We start from the raw sequence: 23,042 nt of genomic DNA, 5'->3' as shown, positions 1-23,042 counted from the left end.
CATCCATTGCAAATTTACATACCAAGTTATCAATGATTGTGTAGAAACTTGAAGGATTAAAAATAGATTATAATCCATTTTTATAATAGGGGGGTTCACAATAGGATAAAAATAAAATTTTAGAGTCAATTCTAAGGACTTTATCAACAAATTTTTAAAAATCTGGCAAGATGTGCAGGACTGGGTGTCCCCTGAGAATCAGCGCAACTTCTTCATTTTTTAAAAAATTGTTCATAAAGGCCTTAAAATTAGCTTTAAAGTTTTATTTTTATCCTATTGTGAACCCCCCTTTGTCCAGTGGGTTAGATTATTAGCAAACATGTCTCAAATCTTGGGGTTATGCTGCTTTATAATTTCATTAGTGAAAGCCCATGGTATTGGTTTGTGCCTAGCTGAAGCAGTAGGGAGCTCTTCATGGTCCAGGTAACCCAGCCAAAAAATGATCCCAAAACTCATAATTGTGTGGACATACCTCTTCTTCATTACAACCTATGTTTTTGTTTTTTTAACCGATTGAAATATCTTAAGGCCAGTAGGGTAAAAAGGAGTGAAGCCATCTGAAATTTGAGGCATATGTTATAACCTGTATAAGACTTTTGTTTCTGCCAATTTGCCCAAATTGCTTGGTGTGATAGTTGTACATGCATTCTAGAAAAGCTGCACTAAAGCCTCTAGTCAAGTTGGAGTTGGTTTCAAGTTGACTCCAACCCCTTTCCGACATGGCTCAAGCTCAATTAAGCATCATCTCAACATAAATTCATCATGACTTCAGCATGTTTTGAGGTTAATGTTCCAGGATATATCTAACAGGGTTCTTGAACAATATTGTGAAAGTCCTCCTCATGTACTACGTATCCAAATAGGATTCAATTGGGAAAAACTCAATTTCCCCACGTATCCAAAACCCAGAATTAGCAAAAATTACATGAGGCGGCTTGGTCGGGGCTTTCCGGGGTCCTTCCCCCCCCCCCCCCCCCCCCCCAGAGCATCATACCCTCCATTGCCTAATTGGATTTTCATTGTTGATAATACATTTGTAATACCCCAGCCACCCACCAGAGCATCCAATACCCTTGATACCCCTGCCCCCCCACTGCTACACCACCTCACCCCTTAAACTCCCACCACAACAAGATGTGATACAGTGTAAAACTGAATGTCTTTGTTCAAAAGCTGAAGAGGTAAATTACTACTTCCTCTTTGACTTCCCCATTCCATTGACTTACACATATGTGCTCTGATCAATGCAGCCTGGTGGATGATCAACCAGCCATTAAGTGGGACACCACAAACCCTTGTCTACTCCACATTGGCAATAAGAATCTGCTTGCTACACTGCTCAAAGGCCTTTTTACGGAGCAGAAGAAACCATGCGCAAGATTCCACACCAGGGCGCAGACGTATATATTTGTTGTAGTTATGGAACCAGACACAAGAAACTAGACACATGAAAGGGTCATTTTCTTTCACCAAAACCTGGACCGGGACAACCCCTCATCTTGGAACAGGATTTTGCACACTCCTCACTCTTCTCACCGCACTTAATTTTTTATCTATTTTTACCTGTGGCTCCTTCTGTTGTTTTTCAAACCTTTCACTCCTGTGACTTTATCTATTATTCCCTGTGGGACCTTAATTTCTTTTGTTGAGTTTCAACCCTTTCTCCCTGCATGTGACTTTTTATGTGTTTTCTATGTGTTGGCTCTTTTGCTTGTCTTCTTCCTTCATGCATCTATACATTAGGCAGAATCCTGGCTTTTCTTGTTTTTTTTTGTATTGAGATAGCCGTGTGTAGCCATTTCTCCACCAGTTTTTTCATTGCTCTGCCAGTTTTTTCATTGCTCTGCCAGTTTTTTTATTGCTCTGCCAGTTTTTATCATTGCTCCACCAGTTTTAGGAAGGAAAATGAATTATGGAATATTTTATATCAAGATTTCTGATATCCCTGGGCTTAAGCCTCAATGGTTACAGATGGGACATTTGTTGGGTTGGACAGCCATGCACAATGAAACTGTTTGATTGCACCAAGTATGACAGTGAAGACTGTCCATATGTTCTGGAATTCAACTACTGGGATCACCAATTCAATTGCATCCCATCACAAAATTCAGCAATGGCTTCAGAGAACCATTGAGGGCTGGTCCTCATTAGTTGTTGACTATCTGGATGAATTGTGTGACAGGATGCATTTGAATTGGTGATCCCAGTATTTGATGTACAGAACATATGGACAGTCTTCACCGTCATACTTGGTGCAATCAAACAGACTCAAAGAATATTATGGAATTTGCCAAGTTCAGTCAAACACAATAAAATGAAATATTACAAAAAAACACAAACTGTTCAAACGCTATTTCTTACTGGCTATCTTCTCCTCAGAATTTTGGATTTAGCTCTCTTGTCCAGCTAAAGCCTTCCCATTATCTTTACCACTGATATAAGAAAGTACAGCTACAGTCATTTTTTCAGACATTTGACATGAGAATCCCTGGCGAGTATACTTGTTTGATGGGGATTTACCTGGCAAAGTCTGTTGGATGTGGTCAGCGGATCAAAAGACACATAGCGTAACACAATTTACTTTGTTTAAATCCAAGTAGACCTGAAATTCTCCCAAGTTAAACTGGCCTCCAGTCATGTCAAAGTTTTTTGTTGGCCAGAATGTGATCTTCTTTGTCTTAGTTCTGAGGGTTGAAGATGGGGATCCAACATACAAGAGTACAGCAGTTGGCATCTCCGTCACAGTGTGACTTGTTGTAAAAGTTGTTCATTCTAAATGGCAAAGTCAAGAGAATCTGCAGTGATTAGAATAATTGGCCACCTCTTGAAAGGAACTGCCCTGCCAATCAGATCACAAGAATATCATTTTTGAGAGTCATGCTCTGGTATGCGGAAAAAATGCTTATGGAAAGGTCATCTGTTGGAGTCTGTAGTCTCACCAGCTCAGAAGTGTCCCCCCATTCTGCAATCCAAGATTTCTACATGTGTGTAGCTTCCCTAAGTCTGGTTGTTGCCCATGCCCACCCTCACATTTGTCCCAGCATTAGGGTAGAAGTTATCAAACAACCTTGTGACATTGCTGGCCCTTGTTACAGATGGCCTGTGCGCAGCTAGGCTATCAATGTGGGTAACTCCCTTTGATGGCTGAGCTGTACTGACCATCATTGGAAGTGACTCCTCAATCGCCAGGACAACCCTGCCATCAAGAGGAGTGCATACATACTTCCTTTGATAGCAGAGTTGTGTCAGCCATCAAAGGGAGGGGACACTCCTCTCAATGACTGGTACAACCCAGCCATCAAAAGGAGTGTGGACTCCTCCTAATGCCTGGTACAACTTGACCATGGTAGGGAACCTGTAACAATGATTGAGTTGTACCAGACATTGAAGGGAGTGTAAGCTCCTCTTGATGGCCGTTACACCTTGGCCATTAGAGGGCTTCATTGGCTAAATTGTAACAGCCATTGAATGGAGTTTGTACACTCTTTGATGGCCAGTGAAACCTGTCCATCAAAGGGTGTACAACCATCAAAGGATTTGCACTCCCTTTGATGGCAGATACAACCCAACATTGAGAGGAGCTCACACTCCCTTTGTTGGCTGTGTTTTACAAGCCATTGAAGGGAGTGGGTACTCCTCTCAATGGCTGGGTTGTACCAGCCATTGAAGAGAGTACACACCCCCTTCAATGCCTTGTTCAGCTCTGCCATCAAAGGAAGCGGCTATACTCTTGATGGCTGGGTTGTACTAGCTATTGAGGGGCACACGGCCTTTAATGGCCGGGACAACCCTGCCTGGGCCAAAGGGAGGCTTGCAATAGCCAAGTTAGGCAATGAGGCTATAGCATGCTTCTCACCTGACCATACATTTTGATCCTCTGAAGGTGGAGATAGCTGACATCTGGTCCACCCAAATGTTGTTGAGCTAAATTTTGTGGCAGCAAAGGTCACGGGTTGGCCCTGATTTTTGGCATTACCCTCCCATAATATTTCCAAGTACATAGCATGCTGTTCAAGTGAATGATTCAATGAGTTCCTCTGGTGATGGTAGTAGGCTTGCCTCCTTGATAGTGGCTTTTTTGAGTTTCTGAAGATCATGGACTATCCTCAATTTACCATCCTGCTTTTTGACACAGAAAATAGGGCTGGAGTAACTGGAGTAGCTGGAGAAGGATTGCTCATAGAGATCAGTTCTGAGTCTTTCCCTTACAAATTCTATGACTTGGTTCTTCATGGGAGGTGGAATGGGATTTGTTTTTGTTTCCAGGGTTCATGGGAAATGACTGGGATGACATAGCTGGGTTGTCCATAGGTATGTTGAAGTAGTCTTCTTTCTGATTCTGTAAAGGCCAAGGCTGCTTGTCTAATGGTGATGACCCAGACTAATAAGAGGTATTCTTGCTCTGAAAGCCATCCAGGGGGTCCAAAGTTGATGAGGTCTGAATCCAGGGGGTCCAAAGTTGATGAGGTCCAGCCTTAGGATGGTTTACTACTGCGGCGGTAATCTCTTGGAGCGTTCAGCCCGGTAGTGTTGACATTCCAGGTGAATGCACCTCTGATCAATCAGTGGTTCGGCAAGGTTGGAGTCCGTCAACGCCACCACTATTGTTCCTGCATTTTGGGGGTCGCCCGGTTCCCTGCTGCCGCCTAGCCATCTGATTTGGTGGTTTTTTTCCGCTGGAAATGAGGAATGGAAGCCAGCATCATCTTGCTTTCCATCCTGTCAACCGTGAAACTCCTTGGGATTCCATCTATGAGGACTGAGTATGTGCTCAGTGATGCCTCTAAGTCCTGGTGGAGCTGCTGGCTCCACGTGTTGTTCAAATCTTGGGATTATAAACATCAAACACTTCTTGGCCTCCCAATTGAGAACACAGATGCTAGCCTTGGCCTTTGCCATATTAACAAGAGGAATACCATGCACTGTTACTGGCTATGCTCAGGTGAGATGGGGCCTTGGTTATTGGCGGATTGCAAAACCTGAATCAAATATTGCCTCAAGCAACAACATTACTTACCTCATGTTTCCTGAAGGGCTTGTAGCTTTTGGTTAACCCTAACATCTGTCTGAGCAATTCAAATGGCTCTAACTCCCACAATGCTTTTGCCAAACCTGACTTGTAACTAACAAAACCTTACTCTAAGTCACAGGTTAAGAGTTGAGATGAGAATGAGTTGAAGACAGGATCAATTGGGATTAACCTTGCATGACACATGCCCCAATAGTTGAGTTCAATCACAGTACCAAAAGAAATCACAGTATGGCACTCTCTAGAGAGTGCCACTGATTCCCCCCCTGGTGTCTGGGCTCATAACCTGTAGAGAGTGTAAAATGAAGATGTGCCTGGTGAGAGTCAAAATCACAACCTCAGCTATGCTGAGACACATACTAGAGTGCTGCCTTTACCAACTAGGCTACAGACGCTTGTGGCTGCCAGCTGGGTGGTTGGTTGGTAGTGCTCATGGGTTGATCCGACAGCCCTCCATACTGTGGTGATACATCATGGTAGCAGACTAGCAGACAACTCAAAATTGGGGCCCCAGGCCACTGGATCAACATGCTCAAGCGGTCACTGGCTACAGTTCCCCCCTTCCACGTCCGCCATCTCATGACCTCAACAAGACAACCGCAATCAAAATTGAAGAGTAAACTTGACCGCTGATTGGAAGATAGTTGTCAAGATGAGGAAGGGAAGAACAGACGGTCAACAGCTTGGAAGTAGGGATGGTCAACTTCTTCCAAACTGAAGCTTTCACAACTGTGACATCATCAATGGCTAGGCAGAAACAAGAGCCATGTTGCAGTGTGCCATATACCATCCGTAAGAACACCAGATTCTAACAACTTTCAGCACATTGAAATCCAAAGCACCCCGCGTAGACCAAACTACTTCAAACCTTAGCAAAAGGAACAGCATTGCCAGTAGGTCTTGGGTTTATTCATTGCAACACAATCCCTCTCTCATATCTGCTTCTGTTCACACCAGGTTTTCCCTAGAATGCCTTCTGATAAAAGGGATTGTGTTGAGGATGAGGAACATAAGTTGACGTAAGCTATCTCCTTCATTCTGTAAACACCATTTCTCTTAACACCTTTTTCTTCACTTTTATCATTGATCAAGACCCCAGCAAATCTACCAGCAAAGAAAACAGAAAAAGAAGTTCAAGGAAGATTCCAAAGCAGCAAAAGGCGTTAGAGACAATCTGCACCCAAACACAAAGAAGATGCGCCGGGGATACAATCCTATGAAGCTGTACCTTCTGATGAAACCACTTGACAGCTCTGACAAAGAAATCAAGAAAAATCATCCAACAGAGGCCAACTATGAAGCCGCAGAGCATACTATTCTAGAGAACTTCACCCTCATCAAGGCAGGGATGCTTGCACAGCAATGAGGCCAACCAAGAATCTACTAGAAATTTCAAAAACAAAAAATCTAGCAATGCTGCCATTAAAAACAAAAAATATCCATTTGAAAACAATCAATTCATTGCTTACATCCACTTCACCCCTTCCAAAGAACTTTCCCAATAGGAAATTGCCAATCTCCAATTTATCACGACTTTTCTTGATGAATCTCAGCAATTTGTTGGCAGTATAACAATTTTCCGCAAGATTTTTTGTGGATTCATGCTCTCTATTGGGTGGCAGAAGTCACAGAATTGTGGTGAAAACGCAGGAAGAGTTTGCAAGATGGCTGGAATCCTCCTCAATCCCCCGGCATACCTTGATCACATATGTGTAAATGGGACATCTGCTAGCAAAGTGATTCATTGATTATTCCACTCAATCACAAACACAGCGGTTGAAGAAAGCGACTTTCTGCTTTGGAGGTGCCCGCTTTCTCACATCCGGACTTGCAGCCAAAAATTAATAAAATTAATTTTGCAAACAACCTATCCTTTACTCAAAATGAATTTTCAAACAGACCTCACATCAACTCTGACTGGTTGAAAAAAGTGTTCTTGCTTCTCTCAAACATCAATTGAAAGGACGGTTTGATTTCCTTCACTGGTCACCAAGACAATACTTTCACTGGTCTGTTTATTGTTTTTCCAAATCACTAAGTTGCAATCAAATTGAGAAAGTTAAACGGTATATGTTGGATTATGTTTGATGCTGGGAGGTTCAAGCATTCCACTCACAACTCCCAACAAGCTCACAAAACCCTTGGTTTTTCATTACAAATTATCACGAGTTGTGTAGATGCATTCAAGCAAACCTTTAGGGGATATTACTTGAATAAAGAACCTCCAAAGGGTAAAGTTCATCATATCTTTGGCCAAGTGCATATTAATGATAAATTTTACACAACTAAGATATATTCCTCTTGATAGATAATGAACTAAGTAGTTGACAATGATAAGAAAGATAAGAATAGTTAAGGTACCTAAGAGCAGATCCGCTTGGGTACTGAAGTATAAAAAAAGCTGGCTGCTAAGCAGCTGAGGAACCCAGAGTTCTGCTGATGAGACGGTGGTCTTCATCAGTAATTGGACTCCCTTATACGGTGAGCTGAGTAAGACTTTTTTTACTTTAGCTTGTTGAGCCTGATGCAATAGTATTGCGGATACAAAGTGCAAGAATACCAGAACTGCAGTTGTCTGTTGCTCATAGCATGCATACAACTTGTCAGTTCAGTATCTCTCTGACTTAGGGCTCAATGGTGATGGACTTACCACTGCTTGCGGGGTTGGAGATCCGATTGCAAAGGCTGGAACCAAATTGGTCTTGTTTGGCGTCGGATGGAAGTGTACTGTCAAGAGTATGTCTATTCAGTTACACTTCTCCTAGCTGACATGCTTACCTGGTAGGTGGCTTGTCGTGCTTGGGTCGCTTGGGCTCTGCATTGGCTACGTGGCTAATAGAAGAGGAGCAGAGGAATTAGCTTTTGCTTCTTCCATCTGCCTGGGAGCCACATGCATATTGCATGGAGCTGAAGGTTGTAGCAACTGACCTCGCCCCCTTTCAGGGTTAGGTTTTCTGGTCTTGCGCTTCCTTTGATTTGGGGTAATACCCGAATCCTGACAATTAATAGCCAAACTAATTAATATACGGACTTACTTCGCGCACTGCACAGTGCGTGCAGTCCCAAACACTTTGCGCACTGCGGGTGAAATACACAACTGTTTCAAGTTTTTTTTTGACCAATCAATAGAACACCTTTTAATTGACCTCTCTGGAGTTTTTGGGAGTTTTTTGAAGCATTCTTCCGTGTTAAAAAAATCATGAAAAACTAGAACAAATGTAGGATGTGGGGGCCTTAAAAACAAGGTTCCCATTGCCCAAAAATTCCAAATATTTTGTTGAGTAGTTAAATATATGAGAACAGATCTTTTGGAAATTGTTAGCCAATTTGTGCAAGGATAAGGGTTGGAAAAATGAGGATATTTTAGAGGCAATGTGCTATCATGTGGTGAAATTTCCTCATTTTGCATACCCTTATTTTTGCACAAAGTGGCTCAAAAGTGCCAAAGTAGCTGTTCTTATATATTTCATCTACATATAACTAAAGGAATAGCCCCTGGGGGCCAAACAAACCTGTACAGTTATCTGCCATGCAAGTAACACCGGCGTTGATATCCTGTACAAGTTTATGTCATGCGAGTAACGCCGGCGTCGGTATGCATATAACGCCGGCGTTGATGCTCTTTTTGTATTAAGGAGTCCGTTCAAGCAGCTTTGGGTGAGACATCACCATTGCAGTTCAAATCAGACTGCTTGAACGGACTCCCTCAAGGCTCAGCAGCCAGCTCTGTGTCTCTGAAATATGTGTGCCAGTCTTCTGGAACGGAATGGCGACGCGGCACACCCACAACTTTGTACGGCGTGCCTGTAAGTTTAACGGAATCCGTTCAACCCATCCGTACTGCATGTCTGTAAGAGACTCCGTTCAGCACCGGATGCTTGAACAGACTCGCTTCCAGATGTGTCACCGGTAAAAAGCGAACACATTCATAACCACTTCCGTTACAAATCTGCTTCATCAGACTCAGCTGCACACCAACAACTGAGTCTGTTGAAGCAATCTGCTTTATCAGGCTTGGCTACATACACTCCAACAACTGACCATCAGACACCACCCACTTTGATGAGTATACTGTCCCACTCATCAATTCACACCTCAATTAAATTCCTTATTCTGATTCTCAAATCTTTTCATTTTTCATTGCAAAAATGCAAAAATTCATTGAAAATTTGAGAAGAGCTTATGCAGCATAAAGGCAAAGTGCATTCAGAAAAAGGAAATGATCTGTTGCAGCATTTTCTTCCCTTTCATTTTCTTTTCAAAATGCACAAAACAAGGCTGCCATATCATACAAAGGGGTCTTATTGATCCTCATTATCTACATATAACTAAAGGAATAGGGTCTGGGGGCCAAACAAACCCATACAAAATCTGTCTATGCGAGTAACGCCGGCGTTGATATCCTGTACAAAATCTGTCTATGCAAGTAACACCGCCGTTGGTATGTAACACCAGCGTCAATTTTCTTTTTGCTTGAACAGACAAGGTGAGACATCTATAACCCAGTCCATTCAAGCAGATTGTTAGGTTTATACCAGCCATTGGGGGAAGGAAGTTGGAGCCTCTTCACACCTCCTCAGCAAGGCATACTCGCGCTCTCTGGAGGACTGCGGCCATCAAGACTGAGTGGACAACTCCAAGTCTGCTGGAAGGACCCCATAAATTTATACTCCATCCCTGGACTCCGTTCATTGGACTTGCTTTGACTCCGTTCAGCGTTCCCTTGGGGATGTGCAGATTGCTTGGACAGATATCCACACCTGGGTAATTGTCTTCAATGTCATTGATAACCACTTCCACAACAATTCTGCTTCATCAGACTTGGCTTCACACCAACAACCAAGTCTGTTGAAGCAATCAGCTTCATCAGACTTGGTTACACATCTATAACCTTGAAAATGGCACATTGTACCCATCTGAACCTTCAATTTAACACATTATATAAACAACGAAATCAACACAATGTGCTGTTAGTTCCCCCCAACCAATCCACTCATCAGACACCACCCACTACTATTCTCCTCATCACACCTCAATTAACTTCCCCGTTCTGATTATAATCCTTTGCTGTTTTCATTGCAAAAATGCAACAATCCAATGAACAATTGAGAAGAGCTTATGCTGCGGAACAGCAAGCTAGATTCAGAGAAACACAACATCATTTTGCAGCATCTTCTTACCCTTCATTTTCTTTTCACAATACCAAAAAAGAGGTGGTTTAACAATATTTCCCATATTTATAATGATCTAGATAATCTTCATGTACACAAAACTACCAGGACAGGATCAATTTTGGACAACAACTTTGGTAATCAACAGGCCCACCACTTTGATAATCAACAGAACAGCCACTTTGGTAATCATCAGACCAGCCACTTTAGAGAATACATACCATCACAACACACTTCAAGAAGGGTTTATAACCCTGATGTTCATTTTCCCATTCCATCACAACAATTTTCAAGAGGGTTTTCTAATCCAGATGTTCATTTTCCCAAACATTATGCAAGAAAACCAAATCAAATGCAATTTCAACAACACCCACAACAACAATCCCAAAATCAACACCTCTGAAATTCTAATGAATGAAAATTCTTACCAGTTTTACAGGAGAATTTACAATGAACCGAAAATCTCAGGAGGAAATAACCACTTTATCATTGACAACTGCTGGGTCATGCCCTCCAATCCAAGTATATCAAAGTCAGCAAATCATAGAATGAAACTTCAAGGGGTCTGCCTACAAATTAACCAAATCACAAAAAAAAATCCAGGGTTCCCCCTTTGAAAAACAAGCAAAAAAATAAAGAGAACCCTGCATTAGATTACAAAAAACTCAAACAACAGTTGTATTTTAACAGAAAAATCCCCACAGCGCCTGCCACCCAACACCAGCAAGCTGGTGTACCGTGGCCCACCGCCCATCCCTGTCTAGCAGGGTTAAAAAGCGGTGAGAGGAAGACCCCCAGCCTGAAGCACAGGGGGGTCCACAAGTAGCGCTCCGCCAAACTGCGCAAGTGCAACAGCGGACGGGGTGAGACAACCCCCCAGCTGGAAGCCAGCCTGGAGAGTTGCCTGGGGAAACACCTGTTCCTCAGGTCCCCCTATTTATAGACTCCAGTGGCCATCACCTGAAGCTTGCTGCGCTCCCCATCATCTCAACAACGAGCAACGCCACTGCCATGGCCCTATGTAGCTCACCTGCTCCAGCCTGGCAACCACCACCGCACCCTCTGCAACGCTTCGTCTGGTTGTGCTTCTATGCAACTCAACCGCACCAGCCTGGCGACCTCCGCCACATTGTCCACAACTCTTCATCTTTCAGGGCCTTTGATTCCTGCTGCCACTGCAAAAAACCCTCATACCTCCAGCTAAACCAGAACCAGTTGCAAGCATGCCAAGCCACTCCGTTGTCACATCTGCCACCGCCTGTCTCTGCCCTCGTCAGCAAAAGGGACCCAGACATTGAGGCTCTCTATCCGCTTCCCGCCACCTCCCTCAAGCACTAACTTACCCTGGACCTCTGCCCTCACCCTCCCTTGCTCTCCTCCCTTGGCCAGCTCCTCCCGTCTGACGCAACACGCCTGCGCATCTCGACCAATATCGAGCTTGAAGACCCCGGCTGGCTTTCCGCCGCCGACCGCATCAACCTAAATCTCACTCCACCTTTGCATTCTTTGGAGGCTGTTCTCTTGCTGTTCTATCGTCATTTGTTGTGCCAAGACGCGCCAGCCTGCAAGCGCGAAATAGGATTGTCTGAGAGTGGCACCGTGACCACAGGAGCTGGACCCAGAGGCCATAGTTTTTCAGAGCTGGGAACGGGTGGTCCACCGACAGTTGGGGTAGTGCTTGTGTCCCCGGAGCTCGGAGGCCTGCTTCAACTGGCAAGGCTGGTGTTAGCCTTGCTTGTACCTCAACATAACCTGACCTCGTCTGCACAAAATGGCAAAGCGCAAGAAACGCGGGAGTAAACTGAATCAGATCACCGACTTAAGCGGTGAGCAAGCAAAATATCAGCAGCATTGGAACCAAGGAGGTACGATCAAGTCTAATCAAACATTATCAAGCTCCGCGTTTATGAAATCTCAAATTCTTGGTTCAATATTCTAATGCACTCGCTGCAGATCTTGTGGTACAGGTATTTAGATGTCTGCATAGCAAATACTCTCTTTGACCCAATGAAAGTCCCACCCAATTGCTTCAAGAATCTCTCTCGTCTCTTTCTCTTCAAAATGAAGCCAAATTCAAGCAAGTTCTTTTAAATCAGCTCCAATTCCACCTCCTACCGCTCCTCCTTTGCCAAATTACTTCTCTCGCACAATCACTCAACCAATCCAGCCTAATCAATGACCCCGGGCCAAATCTCCAGCTGATCTTGGAGATCCAAGCAGAACTTGAACCCATGATGGATGATATTCAATCTAACATCACTATGTTTCCGGGATCGATATCTGCCCCACATCAAGCCGAAAATCATCACCTAGGAGTCTTCAAATCCTACAGGCTTGGGTACCTGAAATGTCTATTCAATCATTCGGGGATCCTGTTCAATCTGGATATAATTTATCTTTGTATCATGTACGTAAAAGGATCTGAGCTCAATATTTCCCAAACGTTTTGAACTAAAAACTTATTGAGAAACTCCTATGCGCCTTATACTGCTCTATTACCTCCCAATTCTCCCAAGACCAATGAACTTGAAGATAGGAATTATTACAGTAGTTGGTTTATTACTTGGGACATTCATTTCTAATTGTCCATGCATAAACTTAAACAGGCTGCTCAATCACTTCATGATACCACTTATTTTTCAATTCTCATTTTATTCCCTTGGCTATTTATTTTGCAATGTGAACATCAAAAAAACAATGAAAATTCAAACATGAGAAGAGAACAATAACTTGATAAGCTTTTTTTTGTTTTTGGAATGGATGACTTTTGGGATGGTTTCTGTAAAATTACAGCTCCACTTGGTGGTGTTTGAATTCTTTCCAATGAATAATATACTGTAGATTTGGGCTTCACAAAGACTTGAATTGACCTTTTGGCTACATCACTTCTCTTTGTGTTGTGTGTCTAACAGTTTTAGGTCCAGAATAAGAAGAAGAAAAAGTGTACCAAGCAAATGAGCCAGATACTTTGCCAGCACCCAGCTGACCACTCCATCCTCCACCTGCACATGACAAGAGCTGAATGGAGATGGACTCTTCATTCCAATCCTGTACCTACTGGGAGAGTGATAGAATTACTTCCCAAGCTGAGCCCAAAAACCTAGGGAATTTCTGGCAGGCCAAACATGACCAGGCCTTCCAAAATACCAAAGCAGTAGGAAATGGTAGTGTGGACAAAGAGATGCATGGAAAACAGATATTTCTGCCTGTTGTCCATTTGAATGGTGGTCCAACTATGCAAACTGTAGTGGTAGCCCAGTGTCAGGCCGTTGACATTACACAGATTTTGTGTCAGCTCCTAGGGGTATTGCACTAATACCAACTGTTTGCCCAGAAATCATAGGGGGTGTCAAATCTGACCAAATAAACCATTAGGCAATTGGCAGGTTTGAAAAAAACCAACATTTTGAAAATGTGTTGGTCCTTCACCTACCTCATTTTGGGGTCCACTGGTGACAAATTTTATTTTTGTCTAATTTACCAGTTCCTAATTTTTTTACCCCTAATCAGATGCTATGCTGTGTTACAGCGCTTTGCAGGTTGTAACTTTAGTGTAGCATAGCGGTGCCAGAAAGCCTGCTAGCACCACGGGAAATGGGAGCTGTGGCAAAAGCTGCTGTGCTTTTGCTAGATGGCAGTTTAGCGTAGGGTAGCAGCCTGCCATTGATTTTGCCCTCACTTAACACAGGTATGATAAATGTGAAAAGCCCTGCATATATAAATAGCTGGTAGATGATTGCATGAATAACAAGGAAATTTTTAGAGTGGGGTAAAAGGATGTAAGTTCAAGATCACAATTGAATGTGTATCCTTTAGGCCCCATTTGGCTGCCGCGTTATACGTCATAAATTATCCAAGTTTATTAAAGACACAGTTTTTACACAATTAAAAAAATCAAGATCAAGTGTTCCCCCTGTAAACTCACCAAATCAAAAAAAAAAAAAATCAAGGGTTTCTCCAAGGTACAAATTTCAAAAAAGCAAAACAATGTCTCATCAACAACAAAACAATGCAACCAGAATATACAATGATACCAATAATCTAAATGGCAACCTAGCCTTCCAACATCAGCAGTGCTGTGCCCCCAGGCTCAACCTCCAGCTCATGTCAAGCGCGCGGGTCAAAAAGGTTGGACGTGAAGGCCCCCGGCCCGCAGCAAAGGCTGCAGACCCGTGGGGGGCCCACTCTTTGCCCCTCAGACTGCGCAAATGCAACAGCGGAGGGGTTGAGGACAACGGATAGCTGGAAGTGCAGCATCTCACGTTGCCTGGGGATTCCATCAGACCACGCATCCCCTTCCTTTATAAGCTCACAGCCACCACCCCTGCCAGCTATGCGATCCACCTCAACAGACCTTCAGAAGCCACCCCGTGGTCATCACAACCGCATACCGCCGCGCCACTGCCTGGGCCATTCTGAGCAGATGTGGAATACAAAATCAGACTAGCACCTTCTGCGACAATGAAACACACAACTGACGGATTCAGCTCTAATCAATCCACCATATTTGCAAGGCGCGCCACGTGTTGTCCATTACAATGGTAGTACGGGCCCGGCTGTGAACCCTTCAGCTGTAAGTTTTGCAAGGCTTCCTGTGATATTGCCTTCTCTCCATCATCCTGGTTTCCATTACAGGTTGCTGCAATAACTTTGACACCGCCTCCATCAACCTCATCTGGTATCCTGGCCTCTGTTGCGTGGGGTCTACTATATCTTGGCAATGTCAATGTGGCCGGATTACCCCAACCTAACCAGAATCAGACACAGTCAGTCCCCGCTTCCCACCAGGTTACTAGGGCACGCAAGTCGACCAGGCTGCATACTCACATTTGTCTGTGTTTTGCTGCATGCCAATACCTTTGTCCTCACATCTGATACCGCTCCACGTAAGCTCTACGCCTTGCTCTCCTCTTCAGCCCTCCACCACCCCTCACCCCCTCGCCTGCAACCTAAACAGTCCATAATCTCCACATGACCTAGGTCTGCCCTCAACAAGCCGTCTCCTCCTTTGAACAACAAGCTGACCGACCGGACCAAGAATGCCAATGGCAAGACCGTCTAGCTCAGCAGGATCACCCAGCCTGACCTTCCTGCTTACCAGATTGCCCAAATCCTGCATCAAGGATGGGCCTGACTTCAACGAGCCCCTCGCGTCTGTAGCAATGCTCCAGCTGACCACCAAGTTGCAGTGTCCGCCCACGAGAATCAGTGGCTTAATGACCAGATTGTCGACACCTTTGTCACCAGCCGGCCACCTGCAGCCCTCCAAGCCCAAGGTCGTCCGGCAGGCCTTTGGCTCCAGTAAAGATACTGCCATTGCCCATTGCTTCACCACCACCAACTCTCCCTCCGAAAAATCTTGCTCGCCCAGATGCTTCAGCGACGCGGTGCCCTATACAAAGTCTCCCCCAATCAATCCTCAGCGGTAGACTTGGTTTTGGCAGGCCATCTGAAGCCTACTTGTCTTTATGTTGCTGATGATTGTTTCTATTTAATCATCCAGATATTCGGTTGAATTAGAGCAGGAGCCATATGATTACATGTTGAAGGCTTGCATGGAATCAACAAAGTGAGCACCCAGGTGGTGAATCTCCACATGCTCATCAATCTTGCTCAACTCCTACATTGCTTATAATTAACTCTGTTGTCCTAAGTCATAAAATTAAATCATCCTTAGCTACTTTTATTGGGCTGCAGTGCGAATGGAGGGCAGCGCGGAGTTGGCGTCGCGCAAGGGTCAGTCCGCCTAACCTCTTGAGGTTGAGAGGTACGGCGGCATGACTGTGACCAACCAACCGCAGGTCTGCCGGTCTGCTGCCATGCGGTCACCCAGCAGCCTCGCCACAAAGGCTTTCAGTTGGTTGATGGTCAGCATCCCGATTCCTGACCTCTTTGAAAGCCGGCAGGTTGACCGCAAGGAGTACAACAGGAAGGTTAAGGCAGCGGAATGATATAGACTGCACTTGGAAGATCTTGTGTAAAAATCAAAGGTATTATGTAATCAAACCAATTTTCAGCAATGAAGAAGAAGGAATGGAGGCACGTGTGGATGATGAGCATAAAGAAGGGAAATGGTCCCTGCTGAGATGAAAAATGGAAATGGAATTCCTTGGAGCTATCAACCCATTTGCATAACAGATATTTGCCATTTTTTCTTCCTCTTTTTTCTGTTACCTCCATTCAATCAGGCGTCTCTGCAATGTCAGTAATGATGATGTGTATTATGTTCTTAAATTCATGTCATACATCTAAAATTTATGTTTCAAAGGATTATGCTATTGTCAACTAGACATAACTATAACCTTAACTACTGCCAATCAAATCTTCACCATGGGACAAGACATACACAAAAATTTGAGCCATAAAATGCTAAAATCCATTTTGTTCCTTCTTTTACCCAATCTCTGTTTTCAATGCACATATCATGACAAGAGCCAAGATGAGGTCTCCTTTTGGTTTTCACTGTGATATTGGTATTGCACCAACATTACCAGTAAAAATAATGGTAACAGCCAAATGCCATCATGTTAGTTGCTTTACAGGTTAATGGAGCAGTAACCACCCCCCATTGTTAATAGCATTTGAGGGCACAGATAAAGTCACTGCATCATTTTCTGGAAAAGGGTGTGTATTTCAGTTGGCCAATTCAATGTTTTCTTGCCAGCTTTTGTTGTATATTCCTCCCTGGGATATAAAACAACAAATTCTGCATGATCTGTTGATATATTTCAAACACATTTGTGCAAGTCAAATTCTACATCTACACCTGGAAATTGAATCTATCATATTTCCTGCTTATTGAGAACTGACAATTCCCTGGTTTACATACCCCTGCAGCGGCGAAGCCGCCTTGGCCTCTAGTTCATACTTATCTGCCAAACTTCACTGTCACATCAATGTAGAAATTTGTGCAGTCAAATACCTGTACAAATATTCTGGTAAATCAGCCTTGGATGTTGAAGAAGATATTGATGGGGTGACTAGATTCAGACATTCTTGATTGGTAGCAGCTCCAGAAGCATGCTGGAGGATTTTCTCTTGCAAACTATCTGCAGCTTATCTCTCTAGAATTTGTTTTGACATCCAGTACTATACATGGCACCCCACAAGCAAAGAATGGAAGCCAAGGCAGAGGGGTTTTTGAATTGGTAGAATTTCTGCAGTTTATCCTTCTGATTCAGAAAGATGGCATTTATGGCTAATACTCAATCATGTCACTGGTGCAACCTCTCTTGAGGATCTTTGTACATTTTGAAGACAAATCTATAACAGTTTCTGTTCAGATTCTTTGGCCCAGGGTCTGTTGGAAAATGATCATTGTTTGGAAGCCACAATGGCTGAAGCAAATGAAACAATGATGCCAACTTATTTGCAAAATTTATTTGGCATACTTCTAGCAACATTTCAACCTTCATACCCTCTGTGTTTATGGAATTCTTCCTACCATTACATGACTGAAGACTGGAGATCCATCAGGGATTTCAAGATGATGCACTCATGACAAATCAGATGATTAGGGGGTATCAAATATGACAAAATCCACCATTATGTAATTGACGGGTTTGAAAAAACCCACCATTTTTAAAACATGCTGTTCCTTCTTCTTCTCCATTTTGGGAACCACTGGTGACAAATTTCATTTTTGGCTAATTGACTGGTTTCTAATTGTGGATTTCTCATATTTGATACCCCCTATTGAAGTGATCAATCCAATCCTTTTACAAAATGGTCTTCAACATGTGGATATCTCAAATTGACAATGCAAATCATTAATAATCAGCAGAGATCAGCCTTTGATCAGATCATCAATGCACGTTATTCAGAACAACCTGCTGGCTTCTTTAATGATGGTCCAGGGGGATCTGGAAAGACTTTCTGATACAACTGCTTACTGGAAAATTTCAGATCAACCCAAATAGTTGCTATCACAGGTGCAGGAAGTGGTGAGCTCTCATTTTCCCAACCATACCATCTTAATTTGTATTCTCTCTGAACCCACAGGAATTGCAGCTATGAAAATGCAATATGGCAGGACTGCTCAGTTGAATTTTGGAATTCCTCAAAAGCTTCTGCAAAATTCAGTTTATTCAATCACAAAACATTCTCAAAAGGCTGATGTGTCAAGGCAATCAAATCTTATCATTTGGGATGAAGCCCCAATGACACATAGACATGCCCTTGAATTGGTAAACACTGAGACAGATTACTCCAATACTTGATGGATTCAGATCAACCCTTTGGTGGCAAGGTAATTGTACTTGGAGGTTATTTACATCAGGTTTTACCAGTGGTGCGGAAGGGAACATGTCCCCAGATTTTTGATGCAAGCATTGTCAACTCTTACTGCTGGAGATACTTTCAACAAAATATCATCTAACTTCCAGCCAATATGTGTGCATCAGGTGATCCTCAATTTCAGAATTTTCTTTTATCCATTGGAGATGTGAAGGTATCACTCAATAAAACAGCAAAATCAACCCACCTACTTCTATGGTCATTCATGGGGGTTCTCAGGAGCAAAATTGAATCATCTCATAAGACTGCAAGAAAATTTATTTAAAACAAATAAACTGTAGAATTCTAGAATCCATTCCATCTCAGGGAAGAACTTACACAAGCTTTGATTCTGTGCAAGATGATCCCCAAAACCTATATTTGCAAGAGTATATCAAAGGGTTGAACATCTCAGGTTCCCCACCTCATATTCTTCAACTGAAATGTGGAGTGCCAATAATAATGCTCAGGAACCTTGATTGGAAAATGGGACTTTGTAATGGAACCAGGTTGATCGTGGAAAACTTGGGTCCAAATGTGATTCACACAAGAGTCATATCAGGTAACAGAGTTAATGATTCTGTAGCTATCCCTCACATTCCTTTCTTATCTGACCCAGATGAGTCTGGACTGCCTTTAAAGCGCATTTGAAAGCAATTTCTTCTCATGCTCAGAGTTTATGAATTTCCCTCATCAATATTTCCCCAACAATTGTCTTTCCAGCACAAATTTTGTTTCTTCTTCAAAAAACTTGAATTTATTTCACCAGTTTGCACTAATTTTGGTTTCTTACCAAGTTTTCATTTCAAATTTGCTTTCCTTTGACTGAATGCCTGTTATGCAGATAGTCACCCAGGAATTGCAACATCAAAGTTTTGAAAAATTTAATCCGTTTCCTATGAGCTGTCACATTACCCTTTTGCCTTTCACCTCCTGTGATTCACAAACCCCTATAGCTTTAACACCCTCTGGAACCCCAAATTTGGGGGCTTCCCCTTTTTACTCAATAAATGATTTGGAATTTTTGGGCTATGGGAACCTTGTTTTTTAAGCCCCTACATCCTACCTTTGTTCTGGTTTTTTATGATTTCTTTTAACGTGGAAGAACGCTTCAAAAAACTCCTCAAAAATTCAGAGAGACCAATTCAAAGGCTTTCTATTGATTGGTCAAAAAAACTCTTGAAAAAGTTGTGTATTTCACCCGCAGTGCGCAAAGTGTTTGGGACTGCGCACACTGTGCAGTGCCCAAAGAGTTTTTTGCAGTGCAAGAAGTAAGTCCGTTAATATATTATTTTTCTGTTGATTTTTCCTCTGAAATATATATATATATCTTAATTTGCAGTGTTGAGTTTTGTTGAAGCCTATCTGAATGAGATCAATCATATCATCCACTTGATCAATGGTCTTGCATACATCCATTGTAAGCACCTTCCAGCATCTGGGGCTGAATATTGTTGACAGGCTTGCTTGCCAACATCCACCCTATCATGCTATTTGGAGGTCTCACAGCATCTAAGATTTGGCCAAACCAATTGATCATTGCCCAATTGACTCTCCAACAGGTCTTTGAGCTTTGTGGTAGAAAATGATGAGCCTGGATAAAATCATTCAGAAACCAAGTGGCCCACTGGAAACTTTGTTTAAATTCTGCCCCTGAAAAAAAAAATCATTGACAGAGTAACTGCTATTTTGATTTTTTTCTGTGGTTTGTTTTTGTATTGGAAAATCCAAGTTTATTAAAATCACAGATTCACAGAAGGCAAGATCATGGTTTTTGCCTGTGCTCATTAGCAAAAAGCACATAAAATGTTGAAAGTAATCCCCAAATACCCGGAGGGCACCTCGGCATGACCCTCCAGCTTGTGCTACAGCAACAAGCAAAAGTGGGTTGGTCAATTTGAATTTCAAGGGGGGCCTAATCAAATGATTAGCGCGCTCCAGGGAGGGGGTAGGACAAAACCGGATCCCCTGATGTTCACCTCAATTCATCAGCTTCTATTTAAACTTATCCACACTCCCGCCTCCGCCTCGAAATGTTCAACGCAATCAACTCCATGGACTGTTGCCATCCAGTGAAACTGCCCCTCCGCGTGGGTCGCCAAATATCCCCTCAGTTCAATTGGACCCCCCTTGACCCTCAATACTAATCCCAACCTGACCTTATCCCCATAACTACAGTTAGAATGTACGCCCTCGCCGCTCCCGCCGCCGTCACCTGTTGCTAACTCACACCAGCAGCTCTCGAAGCCCCCACAGTTCGTCTTCTCCCCTCGAGACAACCGTCGACTAAACAGGGCACTTCACCGCGCTACGATTGGACCCTCCTGCCAGTCCTGGCCTATCCTTCCCTCGATTGACATCGGACCCTCACTACCCCTCCCCAATGGTTATTCTCAACGCCCCCTCAACCCACACCCTTGCCACTCCGGCTTGGCACTCCACCCCCACCCGCTCAATTACCACGCCACACTTTTCAACCCCAACTCGCCCCACCTTCCCCGCAACCGTCACTAGGGCCAAACCCTCTCGCCTCCCCACCCATCGGCACCACTCTCTTACGCCCCCATTCCTTTGTCTCACCGTGGCCTGAGGGGTACCGCAAGCCCCTTGCTTAACCACGACGCCATCACGCGCGGCATACGCTACCATCCCTCACCCGTTCAATCACTGCGCCAAACTTTTCAACCCAGACTCGCCCGACCTTTGGCGCAACCGTCTCTAGGGCCGAACTCTCTTGCCACCCCAACCACATCGGCAACACTCTTACACTCCCATTCCTTTGCTCACCGTGGCCTCAGGGGCACCCCAATGCCCTCGCTTACCCAAGACGCCATCAAGCGAGGCATACACTACCATCCGGCCACGATTAATGCTAAGGATTGCCCGTTCGCCGTGATGGAGAGTGGTGCAATAGTTATGGTGAGTGGCGTTGCCCTGGCACACCAGGGTAGAATTTGTTGACATTGATTCATTGCGGGGTAGTATCTCTCATCACGGGTCGATAAAGGAAGGTTATGTCTTTTGGAGACCCGCGGGAAGAGGCGGGTATGATGGAGTGGACGGCGTGGGGTGCTTCGCGACTGGCACCGATAATGGACAAATGCATATATCATAATCGTAAGCCTCCTCCGTGGAGTGGCAGCTGCGGGTGTGGTAAATTTCTTTGATTTTGTTTGGTAGGGTACGCTAAGTCCAAGGACAAGGGGATCGTGGGAAGTCTTCAAGCGAGACTGTTGACTTTGCTGGCGTACCTCAATTCGCACTTGGCGGGCGGCGAGGCAAATGGGACTCGCAATTGGGTGGCAGGGGAGGGGCGGGGCAAGTTGACTGGAGCAGATGTGCTCATCTGGCCGTGAGTCATAGACTATTTGCGGACTTCGTGGTTCTATGATGCTGACAGGGTGAATCAGCTGGTTAAATGTGGCGGGGTTGTGTGGGCTTCGTGAAACCGAGCTGGGACGGTTCCTGGATCTGATCTTGTGGAGCGAACGGGTGGGTCGTCGACCGGCAGTAGTTTCCGGGTGTGCAAGTAAATATGAGTAGAGGGGTTTCAACCGCGTGGAACTTTGGTTTTGCTTGCAAGATTCAGGCGAAATGCACAACACCTCTTGACCTGCGCGGATGGTGGGCCGCCCGGTCTGAATTGATTATCATGACTTTGGGTGTCAATGGCCATCCACCATGGGGTGCTGGGGTGGGGTGGTGTCTCTTGACAGGGTTTCCATCTGCATGTGTGTTGCGTGGAATTGTGTTTGGCTGTGATGGGAAAGAGGGGCAAACCCTAAAGATGGGCAGCACCATAGGATGTGGTTTGCCGGGCAAATTGAAAAATAGGATATTTTGGGTGGCTGTTTTTGCCATGAGGATTGGATATGAGAAGAGTTCTGCGGATATTTTTAATGAGTACTTATGTTGATAAGAAGTGTGTGAATTTTGAAAGGGTGTTCAAAGTTGAAATCATATTTTTTTCAAATCATTAAAAATCATTAATTACGTCAACAGGTACTTTTTTCGCGCAGCATTTCCCCTTGTAGGGTTGCGGAAAAAGTGCCTGTTGGCGTAATCAATGATTTTTAACAAAAGGAACAACCTGAGAGGACAACTATTATGGTCAAGCCAGTCAATACCTCCCAGGGACCTGTGACTCAAAATATGAAATCCGAGTACGTATATACGTATATGAAATCTGAGCAGTCAAATGACCCAAGCAAAGGCAGCGGCGAAGCTCCTAATTATATTCTCCACCGTCACATGAGGCGCGCGGGCCAACGGCATTTCCACATGCAGCACCTGGTCCTTGACATTCCGTCTCACACTACGTGGTTCTTTGTTCCTTTTCAAAGGCATTCAATTCCGGCCACTGACTCCCAATGAACAGACACCACAAATCCACAGATCAATTCACCAGCATTTCCGGTTTCTATTCCCAATATGCTTTCTGCCATAACCGGGTGAGACCCATGTTGTGCTTCTCTAGATCAGATGACCCGACGATCCAAATGCACGATTGCTAACACCACACAATGAAATCGTATCAACTCCTTGTTGCAAATGGTGTAGCTTTTATC

General features: G+C 44.0%; 2 protein-coding genes across 2 annotated transcripts; both read left to right on the top strand.

Moving 5' to 3' along the window:
* Positions 1-14,920: 14,920 nt before the first annotated feature.
* Positions 14,921-15,629, top strand: PtA15_15A155 (uncharacterized protein; the record flags this gene model as incomplete). The annotated part of the gene is made up of 2 exons (XM_053163332.1): positions 14,921-15,156; positions 15,254-15,629. The coding sequence occupies 2 exons, from the start codon at positions 14,921-14,923 to the stop codon at positions 15,627-15,629; spliced, it is 612 nt and encodes a 203-aa protein (XP_053027318.1).
* Positions 15,630-21,282: 5,653 nt separating this feature from the next.
* PtA15_15A154 (uncharacterized protein) lies at positions 21,283-21,830 on the top strand (the record flags this gene model as incomplete). The annotated part of the gene is made up of 2 exons (XM_053163331.1): positions 21,283-21,421; positions 21,655-21,830. The coding sequence occupies 2 exons, from the start codon at positions 21,283-21,285 to the stop codon at positions 21,828-21,830; spliced, it is 315 nt and encodes a 104-aa protein (XP_053027317.1).
* Between the last annotated feature and the right edge of the window lie 1,212 nt (positions 21,831-23,042).

The sequence above is a fragment of the Puccinia triticina genome, chromosome 15A (assembly GCF_026914185.1).
Source record: "Puccinia triticina chromosome 15A, complete sequence".
NCBI classification, from domain to species: domain Eukaryota; kingdom Fungi; phylum Basidiomycota; class Pucciniomycetes; order Pucciniales; family Pucciniaceae; genus Puccinia; species Puccinia triticina.
The sequence above is the reverse complement of the archived record's forward strand: the minus strand, read 5'-3'. Positions and strand labels throughout refer to the sequence as shown.